At 39.6% G+C, this 24,739-nt stretch overlaps 1 protein-coding gene across 1 annotated transcript; it reads right to left on the reverse strand.

The window, feature by feature from the left end:
• Nucleotides 1-989: 989 nt before the first annotated feature.
• Nucleotides 990-22,905, reverse strand: prdm2b (PR domain containing 2, with ZNF domain b). Its single transcript, XM_062986640.1, has 4 exons — nucleotides 22,779-22,905; nucleotides 9,816-9,914; nucleotides 5,225-9,684; nucleotides 990-1,793 (listed from the first exon to the last, which is right to left on the reverse strand). The coding sequence occupies exons 2-4, from the start codon at nucleotides 9,832-9,834 to the stop codon at nucleotides 1,782-1,784; spliced, it is 4,491 nt and encodes a 1,496-aa protein (XP_062842710.1). The 5' UTR covers nucleotides 9,835-9,914; nucleotides 22,779-22,905; the 3' UTR covers nucleotides 990-1,781.
• Between the last annotated feature and the right edge of the window lie 1,834 nt (nucleotides 22,906-24,739).

Below are 24,739 nucleotides of genomic sequence, written 5' to 3' on the forward strand. Positions count from 1 at the left end.
TTTCAATTCACCTCACTTGCATGTCTTTGGACTGTGGGAGGAAACCAGAGCTCCCGGACGAAATCCACACAGACACAGGGAGAACATGCAAACTCCACACAGAAAGGACCCGGACCCCCCCCCCCCCCCCCCCCCCCCCCACCCCACCTTCTTAAGTTGCATTTGTGCATGTAACTCTGTATTGTAGTGCTTGACAAAGGTTTGCTAAAGTAATCCCTCACCCATGTGGTTATATCAGCTATTGTTCTTGATGTAGTGCCGTCTGAGGGATCGAAGATCACAGGCGTTCAGCTTAAGCTTGCACCTTTGGCCTTTACGCACTGAAATTCCTTCCAATTCCTTGAATCATTTAATGATATTATGCACTGTAGAGGGAGAGATACACAAATCCCTTCCAATCTTTCTTTAATGTACATTATTTTTAAACATTTCAATCATTTTCGAACACATTTGTGGACAAACTGGAGATCCTCTGATCATCTTTGCTCATCAAAGACTCAGCCTTTCCTGCATGCTGCTTTTGTACCATCACCTGTTTGGAATCACATCATTATTTAATTTTTTCACCTCATTACTAGCCCTAAATTGCCCCCATCCCGACTTTTTCGGGAATGTGTTGTAGGCCTGAAATGCAGGAATGTATGTTTCTTAATAAATGAAATAAAGTTGAGCAGACAAAACATGAAATATCTTGGGTTCATCCTGTCTGCAATCAAATACAATTCAAAGTAAATGTAAGCAACACTGTATTTTTATTTTATTTGCATTTTCCATACTGTCCCAACTTTTTCTGATTTTGGGTTGGGGTTGTATATTAGAGGTATATTTTCTGATTTGGGGTTGTAAAAAAATAAGGCCAAAAAAAATTACAATGTATTAAAAAAGTGATCAAAATGACTCAAACAGACAGTTCCAATACGACACTATTTTAACGTCCTTGTGTTAGAAGATTAGGAGATTGCTTTTACTACTCTGGAGAGTGTTTCTGCTTAGGTGTATTTTAGTGTCATTTTTATTGCCAGCAATTTTGCTGTAAATGCTACAGAATACAAAAGGTACAGACTAAACAACGAATGCCCCAAGAGGTGGCTGGTTCAGGTGGGTAATACCAAATCCACATGTTTTATCATCACCCACTCATTCTGACTGTATCAAACAGCATTTTACTGTGATCACAAAAGAGAAAGAAAGGAAAAACATAGTTCTAAATGTGAAAGTTTCATTTGAACAAATATTGCATTCCGCATGTAGCATTACATTAAATAGCAACATATATTCTTTTCCATTTGCATGAGTAAAAGATTAGAACAGAATAAGATACAAGAGTCACTCTAGCCATAGTGTATACATAGCACACATGCATTATGGGAACAAAATCTAAAATTTTAGGAGGGGGGAAAAAACAAACAACTAAACATGGAATACCAAAACGGTTGTAATAACTGATAAATGATTGCCATTTGCAATATGATCAGCCATCATTCTCGACAGATCCAAAGGGTTCCTTATGTACAAATCAAGTAATATTACTTTTCATATAGATACACATATATATTTATTACATTTACAGTCCAGGTGTTTTGGGTCACATCCAACAAAGGCTCATATACCAAAGTGCATTGACGGCATGCTCCAGTCAGCCCAATGAAGCATACGAGGAAAGGTAAGGCTCCACATGTAGTTTAATAATCCAATTCAATCAGATCATGATCATGTTCACTAGGATTTTTTTTAGCGGCGATACTTGCTGGAGTGCTTTTAAATATCGTCCCAAAAAAACTTCAATCAGATTCCTGAAAATAAAAAAACAAAAAACAGTCAAACAATGCATGAATCAGCAAACAGTCACTTTAAACAATGAAAGGCATTTAAAAGTAATCAGTAATAACAGCAAAAGCAGTTTTACATGATGTATCAGTAACACTGATGTTTTTCCACATGACTAAAGTTAAAAAACAACATTTAACAGACCCAGTTTAGACTTCTTAATAATTTATGATTTATTTACTAATAAATTACCCACATACCTTAATCTAGACAGAAGCCAGTATCAAAAAGCAGTAGATATTCTAAATTTACTGGCTATAATTTAGAAATGTGTTTCATTCACTATTTTACTTTTTAGAATTTTTTCTTGTCTTTGGACTGTGGGGGGAAACCGGAGCTCCTGGAGGAAACCCACACAGACACGGGGAGAACATGCAAATTCCACACAGAAAGGCCCAGGACCGCTCCATCTGGGAATTGAACCCAGGACTTTCTTGCTGTGAGACAACAGTGCTACCCACTGAGTCGCCCTTTCTTTACAATAATTGTATAATAATTTTAATGTCAAAAATAGGCACAGATGCTTTATTTAAAATATGCCCTGTGATAGGTAGCCATGGTAAAATTACTTAAAGATTATTTAGCAGACTGGATTTTACAATAAGATACATCACACTATTTGTTATTAATAGGGGTGGAGCAACGCGTCGACGTAATTGATTACGAAATTACAAAAATACGCCGATTTGCAAAAATTTGCATAGACGCATGGCAAAGTTGGCCACACCCACCAAAAACATGGATATCTTTGGGGAAGCTGCGGCAAAAAAAACTCTCACACAAGCATCTAAAGTGTGGAAGTGTTTTTGACAGAGACCCAAAAATATGGTGCTCTGTAAACTTCGCAAAGTGAAAATGGCTTATCGCAGCTGTAAGGCCGCTGTGCATGAGCACATGAACGCAAGCATTCCGGAATGCATTTTCAAGACGTGTTTGTTTTATCAGGATTTTAACAGGGGCGTAACTACCGGGGGCGTAGGTGCACTGGGGCCCATGGTGACTTGAACTCAACCCCCACCGCACTCATTGGCTGCACTCGTCAGGTCGTTATTATTATATTACAATATTGTAGCAGCGTTATGTGAGTGACATTCAGCTCAGCCAATCAGAATGCAGCACCCGGTTTATACAGTATCTCACAAAAGTGAGTACACCCCTCACATTTTTGCAAATATTTCATTATATCTTTTCATGGGACAACACTATAGACATGAAACTTGGATATAACTTAGAGTAGTCAGTGTACATCTTGTATAGCAGTGTAGATTTACTGTCTTCTGAAAATAACTCAACACACAGCCATTGATGTCTAAATAGCTGGCAACATAAGTGAGTACACCCCACAGTGATGTACAAATTGTGCCCAAATGTGTCGCTGTCCCTCCCTGGTGTCATGTGTCAAGGTCCAAGGTGTGAATGGGGAGCAGGGCTGTTAAATTTGGTGTTTTGGGTACAATTCTCTCATACTGGCCACAGGATATTCAACATGGCACCTCATGGCAAAAAACTCTCTTGAGGATGTGAGAAATAGAATTGTTGCTCTCCACAAAGATGGCCTGGGCTATAAGAAGATTGCTAACACCCTGAAACTGAGCTACAGCATGGTGGCCAAGGTCATACAGCGGTTTTCCAGGACAGGTTCCACTCGGAACAGGCTTCGCCAGGGTCGACCAAAGAAGTCGAGTCCACGTGTTCGGCGTCATATCCAGAGGTTGGCTTAAAAAAAATAGACACATGAGTGCTGCCAGCATTGCTGCAGAGGTTGAAGACGTGGGAGGTCAGCCTGTCAGTGCTCAGACCATACGCCGCACACTGCATCAACTCGGTCTGCATGGTCGTCATCCCAGAAGGAAGCTGACGCACAAGAAACCCGCAAACAGTTTGCTGAAGACAAGCAGTCCAAGAACATGGATTACTGGAATGCCCTGTGGTCTGACGAGACCAAGATAAACTTGTTTGGCTCAGTTGGTGTCCAGCATGTGTGGCGGCGCCCTGGTGAGGAGTACCAAGACAACTGTATCTTGCCTACAGTCAAGCATGGTGGTGGTAGCATCATGGTCTTGGGCTGCATGAGTGCTGCTGGCACTGGGGAGCTGCAGTTCATTGAGGGAAACATGAATTCCAACATGTACTGTGACATTCTGAAACAGAGCATGATCCCCTCCCTTCAAAAACTGGGCCGCATGGCAGTTTTCCAACACAATAACAACCCCAAACACAACCTCCAAGATGACAACTGCCTTGCTGAGGAAGCTGAAGGTAAAGTTGATGGAATAAACCCAATTGAGCACCTCTGGGGCATCCTCAAGCGGAAGGTGGAGGAGTTCAAGGTGTCTAACATCCACCAGCTCCGTGATGTCATCATGGAGGAGTGGAAGAGGATTCCAGTAGCAACCTGTGCAGCTCTGGTGAATTCCATGCCCAAGAGGGTTAAGGCAGTGCTGGATAATAATGGTGGTCACACAAAATATTAACACTTTGGGCACAATTTGGACATGTTAACTGTGGGGTGTACTCACTTATGTTGCCAGCCATTTAGACATTAATGGCTGTGTGTTGAGTTATTTTCAGAAGACAGTAAATCTACACTGCTATACAAGTTGTACACTGACTACTCTAAGTTATGTCCAAGTTTTATTTCTATAGTGTTGTCCCATGAAAAGATATAATGAAATATTTGCAGAAATGTGAGAGGTGTACTCACTTTTGTGAGATACTGTACATGTGGATTTGGACATTTAGCAGTTAGTTTAGTATATGACCCTTTAGTAGCAAGTGGCTAATGCTAGCGGTAAAGTGCGGCGATAACGAAAGTAAAAACATGACAATAATTAGTAAGTAAAATATTAAAATAACTAAAAGACAATGAAATATCAGATGCACAGTGAGTGCACAGCAAGGGATTTTGTTACCTTACGTCATGTTTTACACTTTGGTTACCTTCATGACAGGACAGGTAGTTAGTTACTCATTACACAAAGTTCACAAGGTTATATCAAACACAGTCATGGACAGTTCAGTGTCTCCAATTCACCTCACTTGCAGTCTTTGGACTGTGGGAAGAAACGGGAGCTCCTGGAGGAAACCCATGCAGACACGATGGGAACATGCAAACTTCACACAGAAAGGATCGGGACCGCTCCACCTGGAAACTGAACCCAGAACCTTCTTGCTGTGAGGCAACAGTGCTACCCACCGAGTCGCTCTTTCTTTATAATAATAATAATTTTAATGCCAAAAATAGGCACAGATGCTTTTCACTTGGACACGCATAGCCATGCTTTATTTAAAATATGCCCTGTAATAGGTAGCCATGGTAAAATGACTTCAGGATTATTTAGAAGCCTTGATTTTACAATAAGATACATCACACTATTATGTAGATGTTATTTTATACCTTATTTTCTGCAGAAGCAGTATCACTGTTTAATGGGTCTTCAATCTTCTTCTCTCCAGGCACTGCTGCACTTCGTGTCACCGGGCCTCCAACTCTCTTCCGCATCTTCTTGGAGACACTCTCTTCTTTTTTAGGCTTAACCTGTGGCATCACCTCAGTCTCCTTCTTGATAGCTATGTCTTTCCCACCATGTTGCACTTTCGCAGCTGGTTGTGATGCAGAATCATCTGTTAATGCTGACGAGGAGGTGGTCACGAGTGCAAGGCGATTCTTGCTTTTTCTACCTTTCTTGCTTTTGGGGGCTGAGTGGTCCTCACTGGAAGCAGGTCTTTTGGTGCGTACCTGAGAGGTCACCGTTTTACTTTTGCTTGCTGGTGCCTCTTCACTTTCCGATCCCTCTACAGTCCGCGTCCTTGTTTTCCCCACTGATTTCACAGCTGGGCTCGAGCTGGGCTCTTGTTTGATTTCGGAGTCTGTAGCTCGACTTCGGAGTTTCATGTTTTTATCTCGCGTCGTCAGCGCTCCTTTATTCTTTTTGCCAGCAGGTTTCTGAGGGCAACTGCATGCAACATGCTTTGCGAGGCTGGCGAGGTACGTAAACTCTCGATTGCAGTAAGGACATGCATGCACCTCATGCTCTTCCTGCTTAATCTGGATGGATGCTTTCTTTCCAGAGGTAGAAGCCTTGTTCTTTTGAGAAATGGCTTTCTGGACAAGTTGATTTTTCTTCTTATTCAAGGCAGACATCTTTACCTTAGAAGGCACCTCCTGGTTAAAATTGAGTCTTTTGGGTTGACCCATCCTACGGAAGGCATTCTGACCTTCGTTGTCTGTCTCTATGGGTGAGAAGGCACCGTTAAGAGGCTGTTTTACTATCTGTTTTAAAGGAATGGGGTTTTTCTTGGGGGTGTACCGCTTCTTATCACTTGCATTAGCACAAGCCAAGATGTGTTTGTGGAGCTCAGGCATGTTGTCAAAGCTGTTGCCACATTTGGTGCACCTGATTGCTGTACTGAATGTCTGGGGGATGTTGTGGGTGGTGAAGTGTGTTGCAGAAGCTACAGAGCCAGCAGGTGTTCGGTTGTGGTAAGGAAACGGAGGAGGCTTAAAGCTTGGGTAGTGTTGATTAATGCCAAGACGAACATCGGGACATTTAGGTTTTCCAGCCTCGGAGGCCATAATTTTTATTGTAGTGTATAGCTCTTCTGTTGGGTCCTCTTGCTCATCTTTAATATCATCATCTTCAGTTTTAATGTCCTTACATAACCCAGATGAATCCTGAGAGGCAAAATCTGGAGTCATGTCAGGGGTTGAACATAACAAATTTCTTTCCACATTTACATGAGCAGGATCGGTGTAATTTTGAGGTCTCAGCTTGCCATTTTCAACCGTGGTGTGAGCAGGGCTTTGGCCAGGGTGCAAATCGCTCTGGTGTTGTTGGAGGTTGCAGAGGAAAGCGAACTCTTTTGAACAAAGGGGGCAAATGTAAATTCTTCCAACTCCATGCAGCGATGAGCGGTGCTCCAACAAAGCTTCTGCATTCTGAAATAACTGCACACAAAACTCACATTTGAAAGGCCATTCCACCGCATGATCTATGATGTGGCTGCTAAGTTGTTTAATAGAGTGAAAAGGCTCCTGACAGACATTACACACAAAGCTTTTCGTAAATGTATCCTGTTCTTGTGTGTCTGCTGCATCTGAGGTTTTTTCCACAACCCTTGGTGAAGCTGAGGAGAAAACCTTTTCAGCTTTGGCTGTGATTTCAGCATTGTCTTTAATCAAATGTTTATCAACTACTACACAATTATCAGATAATGATTCTATATGAGAAGGGTGAGAATCTTCCATCTCATCAAGAGATGGAGAAAGCGAGTTCACATTAGTAGTTAAGTGCACATGGGAATGAGATGTTTGTACATCAGCTTTGACATTCAGGTCCTGAATAAAAGTTCCAACAAAGGAACTGCTTTGGTTAGCTTTGGAATTATTATTTGTTTCATCGGAAGAAACATGATCTTCATTGTTAATTAAATAAAGGCTACAGTCTGATGTTGAGTCCTTATGTAGTGTTTCAGATTTGGAAAAAAAATCTGCTTTCTGATTACTTTTTTTATCCTCTAGACTTTGAGGCAGTGCATCAGGCTGTAAATGCTTAGACGTCTGGTTCTCATCTTCAGTATTGAGAATTTCTGTATCGTGACATGTTTTGCTAACGCTGGGGGATGTATCATCTATGATATTATCAACAGGTTTGGGAGACAGTTTTGGAAAAGCGGAGTCTGAAAACTGAAAAAGTGGTGGTGGTGAAGGAACAGTAGGAAGAACTGGTGGTGGAGGTGTAGAGGATGCCTGGCTTGAGGATGACGGTGAAGAAGGGTTCATGGTCACAGGGGTCAGGGATGGTGGAGAGGCAGATTCACAAAGGAATTGATCGGAGTAGGAGCACACGCTGGCAGGAGACATTGCAGTGGCACTACCAGAGGACAAGTGAGTGTCTGGGCTTTCAAGACAAAGAGAACCTTCCTCTCCAGCTGAGCTTAAACCGGAATACTCATTCATTAATACTTTCTCTAACATGCTGGTATTGGGCTTCTTTCTCTTCATATGTGGATGCAACGATCTGTTTGATTTTGTTCTTGGTTCGGCTGCATTTGCACGCTGTACGCTCAAGTCTAGAACAGACTCTGCAGGCCCTTTGCTTGAGCTACTTTCCTGTTTCCCAACAGTACTGGAAAGGTCGAGAGGCTGTTGATTACAAGCACTGCCTCCACTTATTGAGGTGCCGTCACTCGGATCTTTGCTGGGCACATTCCAGGAATAACTCGTAGACTGACTTTCAACTTTTGGCACCTTAAGCGCAAACAAATCTCCAGCTTCAGTAACTGGGGTCTCCAGAGAAGGGCTGCTTTGTACAGGTGTTGGAGGTGAAGAAGTTCGTCTTTTGAATCTTTTTTGAGCAGCAGGCAAAGAGGCAATGGATAGTGGAGTAGTTAGTTTATGATCTGTAATTAGAGTTGTTTTATGGCTGTCCTGGGTCTGCAGAAGCTGTTTTAATTTTGGCGAAAGATATACTGCTTTCTCTTTTTGAAAGGCCAAAGACTCTGTGGCCTGTGGAAAGATGCCGCTTCCCAAAGGTGACTGCGAAGCCGTTGATGACGAAGATGAAGTGGACGATACAGTTTCTGTTTCCATTTTTACAGATGGAATTGGCGGCGTAGAGGTTCTTCGCTTGGGACCAGGCTGAGTGCTAACCGAAAGCTCTTTTATGGCGCAAGGCTGTGTCTCAATTTTAAGAGCATGGCTTATTTGGTTCGAATTGAGGATGACTGCATCAAGACCAAACAGTGTTGAAGTACTTGAATCAACCTCTATTACATCACAGCTGCTGATCGTGCTTGTGGATAGAATCTTTCCATCGATGTAAAGACTGAGGTTCTCTGAGATGTTTTTAGAAATGTCGACCATGCTGTTTTCACGCTCACCTTCATCATCTGTGTCCACACTAGGTACATAGACAAGTGGAGAGCTGACATTCTGAGATGCCTCCTGAAGTACTGCTGCCTGGCCTTGCTCAAGTTGTTGGGATGGGATATCCTGAAGGAGCATCCCTTTCCTTCGAACCCCTTTTGGCATAAGATGACGTTCATGAATTCTGCGCTGGTGCCTGCGCATGTTGGTATGAGAGCCAAAAGTCTTGTTGCAATATTTACAAGGATGTAATTCTTTCGACTCTCCGTTTTCATCCAAAATGAGAGGATGGTCAGACTCAGTCCCAGCATCTATAGTCAAAGAATCCGAACCTGATTGAGATTTACCATTTTGAGAACTCATAATGGTGGGGCTTGAAGATGTAACACTACCAGAAGATGGAGAGTCATTGTGCCTAGAAGAATTAAGAAGAAAAGCAGTTCCAGTAAGCAACTCGGGCCTATTCAGGCTTTTACTTCCATTTTCGTGTCGTCTTTCATGCCTGCGCTTGCCTACCTGAGACCCAAAAGCCTTGGTACAGTATTTGCATTTAAACGTGTTGGTCTGCTGGTTTGTGATAGGATGAGTGTTCATGTGAAGCTCCAGGTCTTGTTTTGTGAAGAATTTGTGATCGCAATACTGACAATCATAGTTTTCTACTTGTAAATTGTCCTCAAAGTTAGAATCACCCTCTGCATCTTTTTCAGGAGAAACTTGACTCTTCATGACAGGGCTACAATGAAATAACTCTGGGTTCGGCTCTTCCCTCTTGTTCGCTGACAGTGACTCAGCACAGTGCTCAGGGCTTACATGTGACCGAGGCAGCTGTAGATCTCCTTGATCTGTCTCCTCTCTTTCCTCCAGCTCCAACGTCTCTGTAGGGACAGGAGATGGAGCTAAATCCTTGGTCTCTGTTGAGCATAACTGTGAAGCTGTAGTCTTCTGAAGTGGCTCAGGACATGATGATTTCTCCTCTTCTTCATTTATTTCTGAAAATATAACAATAAATCTTGTTGTTATCACTTCACCAAGAATAAAATATTATAATCACACAATGAAACTGCCAAAAATCACACATTTAAAATCTCTGCTAAATTGAAATTACTAAAAAATCACCTACCTTTATCAGAGTCCCGCATTTTTGTGTCTATGGGTCTTGTATGCCCAGATATGCCTCCCAAACCAGCCCGGCAACCTTTTTCCAATAGCTTCCTTTTTTCTGTGGATAAAAAGATGACATTTGTTAACCTTTTTAAACAAACATAAAAATTAAATATTATTATTTATTAGGATTTTAACATCATGTTTAACTACATTGGTAACATTCATGGCAGAACAGGTAGTTACTGGTTACACAAGATTCATCAGTTCAAATCTTTCATGTTAAACACAGTCATGGACAATTTTGTATCTCCAATTCACCTCACTTGCATGTCTTTGGACTGTGGGAGAAAACCAGAGCTACTGGAGAAAACCCACGAAGACACGGGGAGAACATGCAAAGTTTACACAGAAAGGACCCGGACCGCTCCACCTGGGAATTGAACACAAGACCTTCTTGCTGTGAGGCAACAGTGCTACCCACCAAGCCAATGTGCCATCCCGAAAATGTAATAAGGGCAAAGATTTAACAAGATTTTATTTATTAGTCGGGTGAAAATCTGTATTGACAAACAACTTCTGCTGCTGTAGTACATGTTAAACTACTGTGGTTTATTACATTACACTGGACATTATAGTGAAAAAATTTTATTTTGGTGTTTCTAGCAATAAGCAATAAAAGTGCTGCATGCCGCAAACGGTAAAAAATGTAATCAAATTGTGCAATTACCTGGAATTTAAGTAGAACAGGCTGAAAACACAAACTAGTCAATCAAACAGTAATTTAATAAAATGATTTAGTATAAAAGACTAACAAAGTTAATTTCGAGTCACGTGGGGAAGACCAGGAAAATGGCAGCGCCTTAGACAAGCTCCTGACCCCTACCGAAAATTATTACATTTAAGCACTATTAACTCTCCGCAAATTCGGTTATTATAAGTAACAAGTTATATAAAACAATATAACTTTAATTTCGATTATGGAACAAGCAAAGCGAAGTGTGCAAACTCGTCTGAAAACTACGGTTTCCACAGACGCTAACCGTGTCAGCTCGGAAACACGCCATGGGAATAATATCGAGGACCTTTTTGCAGAAATTACTAAGATTGGTTCTACCCTGAACGGAGTGGCAAGTGATGTGTTAATAATTAAATCGGACACAACCGAATTAAAGAACACAGTAAGTGCATTGCAGACACGACTTGGTGAAGCCGAAAGCCGTATTGCAGATGTAGAAAGCAGTAATGCTAACACGGCTATTGAAAACAAGAGATTAGCACAGCGAGTGGAACAACTATGGAACCGAGTCGAAGATCAGGAAAATAGAAACAGACGGAATAATATTCGGCTGATTGGACTGAAAGAAGGAAAAGAAGCTGGAGGCACGATGAACGACTACATTAAGAAAATATTATCCGAGGCTTTAGAACTACAAGGGGATGAATATGAGATCGAGAGGAGCCACCGAAGCTGGGGACTGCGACCGAGTGAGAACGAAATGCCTCGCGTGGTACTGGTGAAGTTTCTACGTTACACAGCCCGGCAGAAGGTGCTGGCAATTGCAAAGAGAAAGAGGGGAATACGATGGGAAGATTGCATTCTCTCTTTTTTTGAAGATATGACTAAAGAACGTGCCGATCAACGGAAACGCTTTTCACCGATAATGAAAACTCTATGGGAAAATCAGGTGAAACACACACTAGCACACCCAGCTAATTTAAGATTTACATGGAAGGGGAACAGATGCAGCTTTACTGATCCCAAGAAGGCAGAGGACTTTGTCCGAGACAACTTACAAGGTACGGGAAACTAATGAGTGACAGAACGATAAATGTCTAGGAGAGAACGGTTATGTTTTTGAAGTTACGGTGGGGATCTTGACTCCGAGGTGCTGCCACTACCGGACGGCTGTTGGAGGAATAAAGGCAGCCGTCTATAGGACTCACACGGACCGAAATCAGACCTAACCAGTGAGGTTTGCTACACTGTTATGTTGGTTTTATTAACAGTGTTTTTTGAGTTGTTGTTATTTTTATTTGCTGTTCTAAAATGTTCAGTTTTAAACCAATGGTTTGTTATTAGTTTTTATGTACATACTGGCAGGAAGGTGGTATTGACAGGCAATATTAAGTTAGGCAAAATGCTGGAAACAAAGGCGAGCAACTATACATTACAAAGTAATAATGGGCAATGGATTTATTAACATAATAACGTGGAATATTAACGGGTGTGGTACACCAGCTAAACGGAAGGAGGTCCTTATGTATCTAAAAACTAAAAAAGCAGATATTGCATTTATTCAAGAGACACATTTTAAAAAGGAAGAGGAAGCTTTAAAAATGAAACGTGATTGGGTTGGGCAGATTTTTCATAGTTCAATATCTAGCAAGAGCTGTGGAGTGATTATCCTTGTTAACAAAAACCTTAATTTTCTAATGACTAATCAACTCAAAGATGTTAGGGGACGTTTTATATGTGTAGAGGCACTTGTCAATGGAGCCAAAGTTGTGCTATGTAATGTATACGCCCCAAATAAAGAGGACTCAACCTTTTTTAATGAGGTTAATAAAATGATGGGAAATATGGATGGTCAAATTATTCTAGGGGGTGATTTTAATCAGACAATAGACAATCACATAGATCGTAGCAACGCTAGGGCAGGCTTAAACCCTAAGGACAGAATAGCAATAAAAACACTAATGAAAGAACTGGGCCTAATAGACATTTGGAGACTTAGACATCCGAAGGAAAGGGATTACACATTTTACTCCTACTCTCATAGAACTTATTCACGGATAGATTTATTTCTGGTCTCGGGATCAGCTGTTGACCGGGTTATAGATTGCAACATTGGAGTAATAGCAATAACAGATCATGCACTGGTGGAATTGCATATAGATATACAGGTGGACAAATGCAAGGTTGGAAGATGGAGATTAAATACAAGCATATTACAGGATGAGCAATTCACTGCGAGACTGGGTGAGGATATCAGATCATTTTTAGACCTTAATAAAGGTTCAACAGAAAGAATAGCTACGGTATGGGATGCACTTAAAGCTTATATTAGAGGTAACTGTATAGCTTATAGCTCATGGAAGAAAAAGAAAAACACAGAAAAAATACAGTCATTGGAAATGAAAATAGCAAAGTTGGAGAAACATTTAACAGACCGGTATGATGAGGTAGAATTTAGGACAATCTGTCAATTGAAATTTGAATTACATGAAATATATAATAAAAAAGCAGAATATTCACTGCTTAGGCTCAGAACCAACTTTTATGAAAATGGTGAAAAGACAGGGAAATTATTAGCGAGACAGCTCAAACAGCAGGAAGCAAATAATATTATCTCATCAATTAGAAAAGATGACAAAATAATTACATCAGTCCAAGAAATTAACACAGTTTTTAAAAATTACTACCAAGATCTATATACTTCAATGGGCACGAATAATCCCGAGGAGTTGAATTCTTTTTTCCAGAGGGTTAAATTACCAAAGCTTTCTCAAGAGGGAAAAGATAATCTAGATGCTCCTATAACAGAAGTAGAAGTAAGATCAGCTATTAGGTGTATGAAAACTGGGAAGTCGCCAGGTTTAGATGGCTTCCCAGCAGAATACTATAAAAAATATGTAGATATACTATGCCCAATACTCACAGAAGTTTTTCAAGAGGCTTTTCAATATGGTTCTCTTCCAGATAGTTTTAATGAGGCTATAATTTCGCTAATACCAAAAAAATCTAAAGATGTAACTGACCCAGCTAATTACAGACCCATAAGCTTAATAAATGTAGATTGTAAAATACTATCCAAAATACTGGCATTAAGATTGGACAAGGTATTACCACAGATTATTCATAGGGACCAGGCAGGATTTATAAAGGGTAGGTCCTCGACTGATAACATGAGAAGATTATTACATTTAATATGGATGAACAGAACAAACCCACACCCTATATCAGTTGTATCACTTGATGCACAGAAAGCCTTCGATAGAGTGGAGTGGGATTTTTTGTTTGCTACACTGGCAAGATTTGGATTTGGTGATGCATTTTGTAGATGGATAAAAACTCTATACTCTTCCCCTAAGGCTGCAGTTCTTACCAACGGTATGATATCCCAGTTCTTTAATATATCCAGATCAACTCGTCAAGGGTGTAGCCTTAGTCCACTATTGTTCACAATCTTCCTTGAACCATTAGCCATACTGATCAGGGACGAGCCCAGAATTAAAGGAGTTATTGGGGGTAAGAGGGAACATAAATTATTCCTTTATGCAGATGACATTCTAGTATTAAATCAGGACCCAGTTGATTCCATACCAGTGCTGCTGGAAGTTATTGAATCATTCTCCAAAATATCAGGGTATTGTATTAACTGGCACAAGTCAGAAGCAATGCCAGTGTCCCAAGCCTGTTCCTCTAACTCATTGTCTGCCTACAAATTTAAATGGTTTTCAAAAGGTATGAAATACTTAGGTATAGAACTGAACCCAGACATAGAAGAAATTATTACTACTAATATGGAAAAATTATTAAACAAAATTAAAGTGAACTTAGAGAAATGGAGTAGACTACACCTGACTTTATGGGGGAAGGTAAATATAATTAAGATGGTGATAGCTCCACAGATTAACTATCTAACGGGGATGATACCCATAGCTATCCCACAACAATTATTAATAAGATACAATAATATGATTAAACATTTTCTTTGGGATGGGAGAAAACCCAGGATTCAAATAAAAAAACTTTATCAATCTAAAAAGGCAGGGGGTCTTTCACTACCAAATATAGAACACTATAGTATTTCTTTAGAAATGGCAAAGCTTGCCAAGCACTGGAGTGGAAACAACACTGATTTGGATTGGATCTTGATTGAAAAAGAACTCACATCACCTTTTACACCTATTGAAATTCTTTCACAGACATTAAAGAGGGAGAAATACAACTACCTGAATAATCCTATATTAATACATTCAAAAGCAGTTTGGCAAAATGTACACAAAAAATGTAAAATCAGTCATTATAACCAAAAGTATGCTTCTATATGGCACAACCCAAAAATAAAAATAGATAAACAGACTATATATTGGTCTCATTGGAAAAAAAAGGGGATCAACACATTAAGCGATTTATTTGAAGAGGGCAGTCTCCTTCCTTATAATATATTAAAAGAGAAATTTAATTTGGAGGGTCAGGGTCACTTTTGGAAATACTTACAGATTAGACACTGTGTAAATAAAAAGGTTCACTTCCTTCAGGATAAAAACACAATAGAATATTATATGGATTTACCAACAAAGTATCACAAAGCATCTAAGTGGTACGAGATATGCCCTTGGACAAATAATAACAGTTGTGATCATTTGAGGGTAATATGGGAGAGAGATTTGTCTCATGTAGTGGATGAGAAGACCTGGGAGGGGATCCTTTCCAATGCCGAGAAATATATCAGAGAAGCCAAAAACAAATTTATTCAGTATAAAATAATTCATAGATACTATTATACCCCAACAAGACTTTATAGAATGGGCCTAATAAAAGACGACTTATGTTGGAAATGTAGAAAAGAACGTGGTACATATATGCATGCTTTATGGGAATGTCCTAAAGTTTTGCCCTTGTGGATGAATGTATTAGACCTTATGAGTAAATGGTTGGGATATGATCTGCCCAGATCACCAGGACTGTGTCTCCTTGGGGACAAATCTCAAGTGCCACACCTAAGCAAGCCTATGTTTAGGATATTAAAAACTGGACTATTAACTTGTGCTCGAGTAATTTTAAGGTGTTGGAAGGAACCTCAAACCCCTACGCTGAATATGTGGAAGACTGTAATGATGGAGAGTGTGGCATGTGAGAAAATGCTGGGCAGATTGAACTGGACAAACGATAACATCATGGAACAATGGGATAGTTTCAGTAAACACTTGTCTGGAAGGCACAGCCAAACCTTGTAAAGACACTGATTAATAGATATAACCGTACCGGAGATGGTGTACAATCGCCAGTTTATTTGTCAATGTGACTAGCAGATGCCTTGTTTACTTATTTTTCTGTCTCAATCGTTGATGTCCTGTATACCTGCCTGATTGTAAATGTAATAGTGTATTTTATTTTATTTTATTTTTATTATTTATTTATTTATCTATTATTATTATTTTTTATTTTTTTTTCCTTCTTGTATTCGTATTCATATTCATGTTAAAAAACCTAATAAAATTTAAATTCCAAAAAAAAAAACAAAGTTAATTTCAACCAACGTTTATGCAATAGCCTCATACTTGTTGTTGCAAGTTGCACATAACAAGTCACACCTGCAGAGCAACAGACAAAAGAATTCAGCAACCCCCAATGTGACTGAAACTGAAGCCACCTGACTACAGTGATGACACTGGGGTGTGACAAGCATCTGATTAGAATATGCTGTCAATACGGCAAATCTTTGTAAGTTTAAGCCAATCATTAGATTAAGTTTTTAGAAGATAGTGGGGGTAAATGTAACGGAGGAATAAGAACTGCTTTAGTGACATAACTAGAGCACCTTCACAATGTTATAAACAGTCATCAGAAACTTTTCCCTCACTGTACAAATTTATAAATGTCAATTAAAACAAAAACAATTTAACTTCATTACACCAAAAACTAATACCAAAATTTGCACATAACTGCCAGTCCAATATTATAATTACCAGTAGGAAACAATTGGGGGCACAGCTTTAAAACCAGTTACTGTGGACACTAAGCATATACAGTGTATCACAAAAGTGAGTACACCCCTCACATTTCTGCAGATATTTAAGTATATCTTTTCATGGGACAACACTGACAAAATGACACTTTGACACAATGAAAAGTAGTCTGTGTGCAGCTTATATAACAGTGTAAATTTATTCTTCCCTCAAAATAACTCAATATACAGCCATTAATGTCTAAACCACCGGCAACAAAAGTGAGTACACCCCTTAGTGAAAGTTCCTGAAGTGTCAATATTTTGTGTGGCCACCATTATTTCCCAGAACTGCCTTAACTCTCCTGGGCATGGAGTTTACCAGAGCTTCACAGGTTGCCACTGGAATGCTTTTCCACTCCTCCATGACGACATCACGGAGCTGGCGGATATTCGAGACTTTGCGCTCCTCCACCTTCCGCTTGAGGATGCCCCAAAGATGTTCTATTGGGTTTAGGTCTGGAGACATGCTTGGCCAGTCCATCACCTTTACCCTCAGCCTCTTCAATAAAGCAGTGGTCGTCTTAGAGGTGTGTTTGGGGTCATTATCATGCTGGAACACTGCCCTGCGACCCAGTTTCCGGAGGGAGGGGATCATACTCTGCTCAGTATTTCACAGTACATATTGGAGTTCATGTGTCCCTCAATGAAATGTAACTCCCCAACACCTGCTGCACTCATGCAGCCCCAGACCATGGCATTCCCACCACCATGCTTGACTGTAGGCATGACACACTTATCTTTGTACTCCTCACCTGATTGCCGCCACACATGCTTGAGACCATCTGAACCAAACAAATTAATCTTGGTCTCATCAGACCATAGGACCTGGTTCCAGTAATCCATGTCCTTTGTTGACATGTCTTCAGCAAACTGTTTGCGGGCTTTCTTGAGTAGAGACTTCAGAAGAGGCTTCCTTCTGGGGTGACAGCCATGCAGACCAATTTGATGTAGTGTGCGGCGTATGGTCTGAGCACTGACAGACTGACCCCCCACCTTTTCAATCTCTGCAGCAATGCTGACAGCACTCCTGCGCCTATCTTTCAAAGACAGCAGTTGGATGTGACGCTGAGCACGTGCACTCAGCTTCTTTGGACGACCAACGCGAGGTCTGTTCTGAGTGGACCCTGCTCTTTTAAAACGCTGGATGATCTTGGCCACTGTGCTGCAGCTCAGTTTCAGGGTGTTGGCAATCTTCTTGTAGCCTTGGCCATCTTCATGTAGCGCAACAATTCGTCTTTTAAGATCCTCAGAGAGTTCTTTGCCATGAGGTGCCATGTTGGAACTTTCAGTGACCAGTATGAGAGAGTGTGAGAGCTGTACTACTAAATTGAACACACCTGCTCCCTATGCACACCTGAGACCTAGTAACACTAACAAATCACATGACATTTTGCAGGGAAAATGACAAGCAGTGCTCAATTTGGACATTTAGGGGTGTAGTCTCTTAGGGGTGTACTCACTTTTGTTGCCGGTGGTTTAGACATTAATGGCTGTATATTGAGTTATTTTGAGGGAAGAATAAATTTACACTGTTATATAAGCTGCACACAGACTACTTTTCATTGTGTCAAAGTGTCATTTTGTCAGTGTTGTCCCATGAAAAGATATACTTAAATATCTGCAGAAATGTGAGGGGTGTACTCACTTTTGTGATACACTGTATGTCCATAATCATAATCGTCAAATCATAATCGTTTTATTTGAGTTGAATAATTTTTAGGGGTGGGGTGACGCGTCGCAAAGGTGGCCACGCCACCTGGGGAAGCTGCGGCTAGAAAACTTGCACACAAGCATCTAAAGTTTAGGAGCGTTTTTCACAAAAATACAACAATGTGGTGCTCTGTAAACTTCACAAAGTGAAGATGGTTTAGGGCAGCAGTACGACGTCTATGCACGAGCGCTTGAAGCTCAAGCATCCCGGAGTGCATTTTCAACGTCACGTCAGCAAAAAACGCCGGTAAGTTTGTTTACATTTACTTCTTCACCTTTAGCGTTATATATTAGGTTTTTTAACACATGTAGCTACGGTGCTAACATTAGTAGTAGTCGCTGTTATTAGTTGATTCTCTGTCTTCATCGCCCCATGTTAGTAAAATAAATTTACAAATGAGTCATTTCTGCACTGTTGCTGTAGCGATAACGTAATGTAGCAACGGGCATTATACAGGGTGTCCCAAAATTCACGCAAGAAGTAATTTTGATAGAGAACACAGGTTTTTAATTTAAAATTGTAAATTTTTAATTGATTCATAAAGTATACAGTATAGGGTTATGTATGGAATAGCATATCGGGTAAATGGCCTCCACGGCTTTGCTGGCACATACGCACTCTTTTGTCGAAATTTTCCATGACCGTTTTGCATGTGGCTGAATTTCATTGATACAGCGCTCAATTTCCTCCTTCAAGGCGTGGGTGGTCGTGGGCTTGATGGCATAAACCTTAGACTTAAAAAAACCCCAAAGAAAAAAGTGCAACAGTGTTAAATCGCATGATCTGGGCGGCCAATTCTGATCACCAAAACGGGAAATTACACGACAAGGAAATGACTCATGCAGTAATTGAATTGTTTCTCGGGCTGTATGGCATGTGGCACCGTCTTGTTGAAACCACATGTCGTCCACATCCATATCTTGCAATTTAGGCACAAAAAGCTGGATTATCATGTCGCGATAGCGAGCACCATTAACTGTTATTGCCTGACCAACCGCATTTTCTAATGAAGAATGGTCCAAATTCAAATCTTGCGTGAATTTTGGGACACCCTATATAAGATTGCTATTCACCCGTTTTATATTTTTCTGTTTACTTTAATGGCATGTTGGAGCAAGAGAAAAGTTTAAACTAACATTACAGCCTGTCGCTACAGCCTGTAAATCGTTTTATTTATTTTTTTGCACTTCAATGTAAAAATACATTTACCAGTGATTACCATAACTACATATTACACCAGAATTAAGTAATTCCCAGTTATAACCATTTTAAGTTTGTAGTCTAGTTTTTAAGTAGAAAATTGATTCTATATTTCAGGTAAAGGGTTGCTGTGACATACAGTAAAAAAATAAAACTGTCACAGCTATTTAAATTTGAGGTCTAGTGTTTTTCTTATGAGACATCTGACAACACAGTAGTGATGATGCCCCCATCACTGTAATTCTGATCTGCTTTATGTATCTCTTCTTAAGGGTCAAGCAAAGTATGGAGGACTTTTCAAACAAGCTGGAATATGCAAAGAAAGAATTCCTGTTGTACTGTGCGTCTGTATATGAATATACGACAAATAAAGACATTCTAATTTCCTTTAATTGAAGCTCTTCCTTTAATATTATGGGAGATTTAATGTTTGACATTACAATAAAGCAGTGTTTCTTAAAGTGTGTTAACGTCGTTATCTTTTTCACGGTGGACAATAAACAAACCGTGCTTTCAGGTTAGCAGTATTCATTCTGACAGAGAGTCTAGATCAGCGGTGCCCAATACATCGATTGCTCAGTGAACGCTGGTAGATCACGCCTCATTCAAACAGGTCAGCGTGACTGACATGAAATGTGGCCACTGTTTGTTTAATTTGCGGTTTGTTACCATAGCTACACCTCAGCCTGCCTAAAGCACCGCTAATCTAGAACGTTTTCTGACTGAGAAATTTTAACCCTACAATCTGACATTTATATGAAGTCAAGGGTCTCCTGCTGGACAATTTTGGAACTTCCACATATTTGACAGCTTTTTTTCCACCCTTACTGATGAACACCTAAAAAACTGCTTGAGCATCAGCACTTACTGTCCAGATACATAAACCTGACTGACACCATTTAGAGCAAATAATCAGAATGAGGTCAGTGTGATTTTTCAGTCACTTGCTCTGTAAAGCTGAATATCAATATAGGAACTGAAGTGCATTTAAAAAAGCTTCAAAGCTTTTTTGAAAGATGATGTGGCCAACATTAAACAGTAGATCGTGATGACCTGTAGACTGAAACAGTAGATCTCAAGCCACCAAAGTGTGGGCACCCCTGGTCTGGATTTACAGAATGGAGAGGTATGACAGATTTTCATATGCCATCATAGCCCTAATTATTTTTGTGATTACAACTTTAAGGAGTGTAAAATTCTGTTAAATGTAAGATGCTGTATGCAGGTCATGTTGAAAATATATTTATTATTTTAATATAGTAACATTTAAGTTTTTTAACACCCATATCACCCTTCTGAAAAAAGTTTATTACACCTTAATTACATATTTAGAGGCACCACATTTAGAAACAAGGACTGAAAAACTATTTATTCTTGGCTAGAATTGCTTGTTTTAGCTCTTGCCACCATATCTTTAATACATCTCAGCTGCTTTACGTTACACACTTGATTAAGTGTGTAATTCATCATTCTTTCAACATTGTGGCATGACTTCCAAATATTTGTGGTTGATAATATACATAGCCAACCATTACCATGGGTAAAAAAATGCTCCAAAATCAGCACCTTAAAGCATATCTGTAGTTTGTTGCCTCTAAGCCATGCCAGTGTAAAGCTTACTTGTGAACAGTGTCACTTAAGTTCCAGCAGCTTTTAATTTATGGCACTTTACCACTTTTACCACTATTAGCATAGGGGGGCAGATTGGTGTTTGTTTTCCCTGCCTTTGACAAAGGTCATGTACTTTTTAGTCAGTGCAGTAAAACTACTCCTGTTCAAATAGACAGTTACTAGAAAGAAATTAGAAGGCAATGTCACAATGTTAAATTACATTAAAAACATTTTACACCACTAAATTAATAATGTAAGTTGCTATGACGTTTACACAGCAGAAAATTTCAGATTTTCAGAAAACTGGCAATAAACCACATAATTTTGTCAAAGTACTTGTTTTTGTTTTCATTTGTATAAGTGTATTAAAAGTATGTATAATACATTCCCAGTTCAAAATCACAACATACACTTCCAAGAGGGAACTGATTTTCTGCTGAATCAGCATTCAGCACAGCACTCTGTTAATGGTGCTGATGTGTGTCCACTCTTTATATTTTAACCATTAACTGTAAACATTAAATTTAAATGACTAGTTAAAATAGCACTATTAAGAGTATGGCTTATTTACCAGATAAACATTCAGTGTGACAAATAAGCAATAAAAAGAATTTTACAGGTTTGTTTGTTTATTAGGATTTTAACGTCATGTTTTACACTTTGGTTACATTCATGACAGGAACGGTAGTTATTCATTACACAAGGTTCATCAGTTCCCAAGGTTAAATCGAACACAGTCATGGACAATTCAGTGTCTCCAATTCACCTCATTTGCATGTCTTTGGACGGTGGGAGGAAACCGGAGCTCCCGGAGGAAACCCACGCTGACACGGGGAGAACATGCAAACTCCACACCTGAGGATCGAACCCAGTAGCTTCTTGCTGTGAGGCGACACTTAGCCACTGTGCCGCCCAGAATTTTAAAGGTAAAGGTCTTAATCAAGTTTGTATGTGTTTAATGACTAACCTATGAACTTTGGTTAAAAATGTAGCTGAATTATTTGAGTAGTCAGGAGGGCAAGTACTAACACAAGGGTGATATGGATGTTTAATAACTTGGTTCCCTAGATAAATACATTTATGTTATACAATATTAGTTGTTTTATGTCAAATAATACTTAATAATTTACAGTTTTATAGTAAATGGATTTGTTAATACTGGGAAGCACACAGCTATGCACATGGGTTAAAGTTAGTCTAGATGTCTAGTCTAAAAAACAGACATGATGAAAGAACTAAAACAAACTATTACAATCTATTCATTACATCGACAACAGCATTGGTACTGGTAAAAGAAGAAGTTTGTGTATGTAAGAGCAATCAGATTCATTTGCCTGCTAACTGAACACATATTGAATAATGCTGAGGAAAGGTCACTGGTCTGACATGTACAATAAGGAGTCCTTAAGGCTTCAAGTTCTTAAAGCAGGTCAGAACTAGTTAACAACCGGTCAGTAAAACTCAGATCCGATTATTATTAATGTTATTACATTATAAGAGAAAAACGACTTAAAAACTGTTCCTTCAGATCGGTGAAGATCATCGTTTACAGCTAAACGATTAGCAATGCAATGCTACAAAGTTAGCTGACGTCTGCGCCTACTACCTAACCTGAGCAGTACAGTACAGGTAATGCACACAGAAAACGGATTATTAAGTCATTATCAGTGTGTATTTAAGAGCGCATTGTCGTATTTGCTCTGTAATGTTGATATTTTACCTCGTTTCGCTCTTGGTGAGTTGTTCTTGTTAAAGTTGCTGCTCCTTTCTTCCTCCAATGCAGCTGCTATCTCCGGGTTGTCTTCCCCATTGTACCACACGAGCAGTTCTTCGCCCAGTCCGATTGGCTGCACAAAGGAACGTTGATGAATAGGACCAATAGCAGGAGAGCTTGTTGGTTAGTAGAGGGAAACACGAAAGAGGCCTTGACACACTGTCAGGCGTTAGAGCTCATCTGTAGCTGCAAACATCATTACTGGTTAAAAAGTAGTTACATTATAAATCCTGATTATAACCTGCCAATGCCAGGTTATAATACAACATGCAAAACGTTAATAATCAATTTAAAACAGCAGCAGAGTGGCTTTGTTATAAATATTTACAGGTTCTTTTTTAAATATATACAGTATATATATATATGTTTTTTTTTTTTTTTTTTTTTTTTTTTTTTTTTTTAACACTTAAATCTGGGTCAAGCATAAATTTTTTTTGTTACATTTATTATTTACCCTAAAAAAACTATCTTTATGTAAACCTATGTTAACGATATTCGCAAATAAAATCTAGTTAAATAAATCTAGTTAAATAATTTATTTATTTATTAGGATTTTAACGTCATGTTTTACACTTTGGTAACATTAATGACAGAAACGGTAGTTACTCATTACACAAGATTCATCAGTTCACAAGTTTAATTCCAAACACAGTCATGGACAATTTTGTATCTCCAATTTACCTCACTTGCATGTCTTTGGATGGTGGGAGGAAACCGGGGCTCCCGGAGGAAACCCACGCAGACACGGGGAGAACATGCAAACTCCTGCGTCCTTTCTGTGTGGAGTTTGCATGTTTTCCCCCTGCCTATGTGGGTTTCCTCTGGGAACTCCTGTTTACTTCCACAATCCAAAGACATGCAGTCAGGTCAACTAAAGGTACAAAATTGTTCTAGGTGTGACTGTGTGTGTTTGCCCTTTAATGGACTGGTGGCCTGTCCATGGTGTGTCCTCTTTTTCACCCAGTGAATTGCACCCACCGCAACCCTAATCAGGATAAAGTGGTGGTAAAACAGACAATGAATGGATGAATACATTTTTAATATATCTAAAACAGTAAGCACTATGATGCAAACAGCAATGAGCATCTTTCTCACTAAACAACATTTGTCAGTTTTCCAGAATCACTGGGCGCAGTGTATTTACTTTAGAAAGATGTAACAAGTAACAACTCATGTGTTCATATATTCACCCATTTTGTTTAGCTGTTAAGCAAATAAGTACAGATCAATAAATAGGCTACATCTGAGCATGTAGGACCTGGTCATGGAGGTAAAAAATAATCAGCCACTGTGAAGAAGCTCCAAAAGTCCTGTGCAAAGATGGGCGAATGAAAGATGGGGGTGCTTCTCAGCGGCATGTCCAGGAAGCCAGTGAATTAATGGACTTTTTTTTTTTTCACCGCACTTAAAAGACGTTTTGGCACCGAGGATACCGAGTGATTAAGTGTTTCAGCTTTTATTTTGTCCCATTTTTTCTGCAAGCACATCTTAATATGAGCAACATTACGGGGTTGTCATGTCACATTTTTGTATTAAAATTCTCCACACATTCTCTATTGGGGACAGGTCAGGACTGCAGGCAGGCCAGTCCAGTACACATACCCTCTTCTTCTGTTCTTTTCTTCTGGAAAAGATGACGTCTTGAAGGCAGCACATGTTGCTCTAAGATCTTAATGTACTTTCATGCATTAATGTTGCCATCACAGGAGTGTAAACTACCTTTGCCAAGGGCACTGACACAGCCCCATACCCTAACAGACCCTGGCTTTTAAACTTGTTGCTGGATGGTCCTTTTCGTCTGACCACAGTACACATTTTCACTGTGTGATGGTTTGCCAAAGTAAACTGTTCCTTAAACTGTTTAATGATATTATGCACTGTGGAAGGAAAAATATGCAATAACCCAA

The sequence above is a fragment of the Trichomycterus rosablanca genome, chromosome 24 (genome assembly GCF_030014385.1).
Source record: "Trichomycterus rosablanca isolate fTriRos1 chromosome 24, fTriRos1.hap1, whole genome shotgun sequence".
In the NCBI taxonomy this organism is placed as follows: Eukaryota; Metazoa; Chordata; class Actinopteri; order Siluriformes; family Trichomycteridae; genus Trichomycterus; species Trichomycterus rosablanca.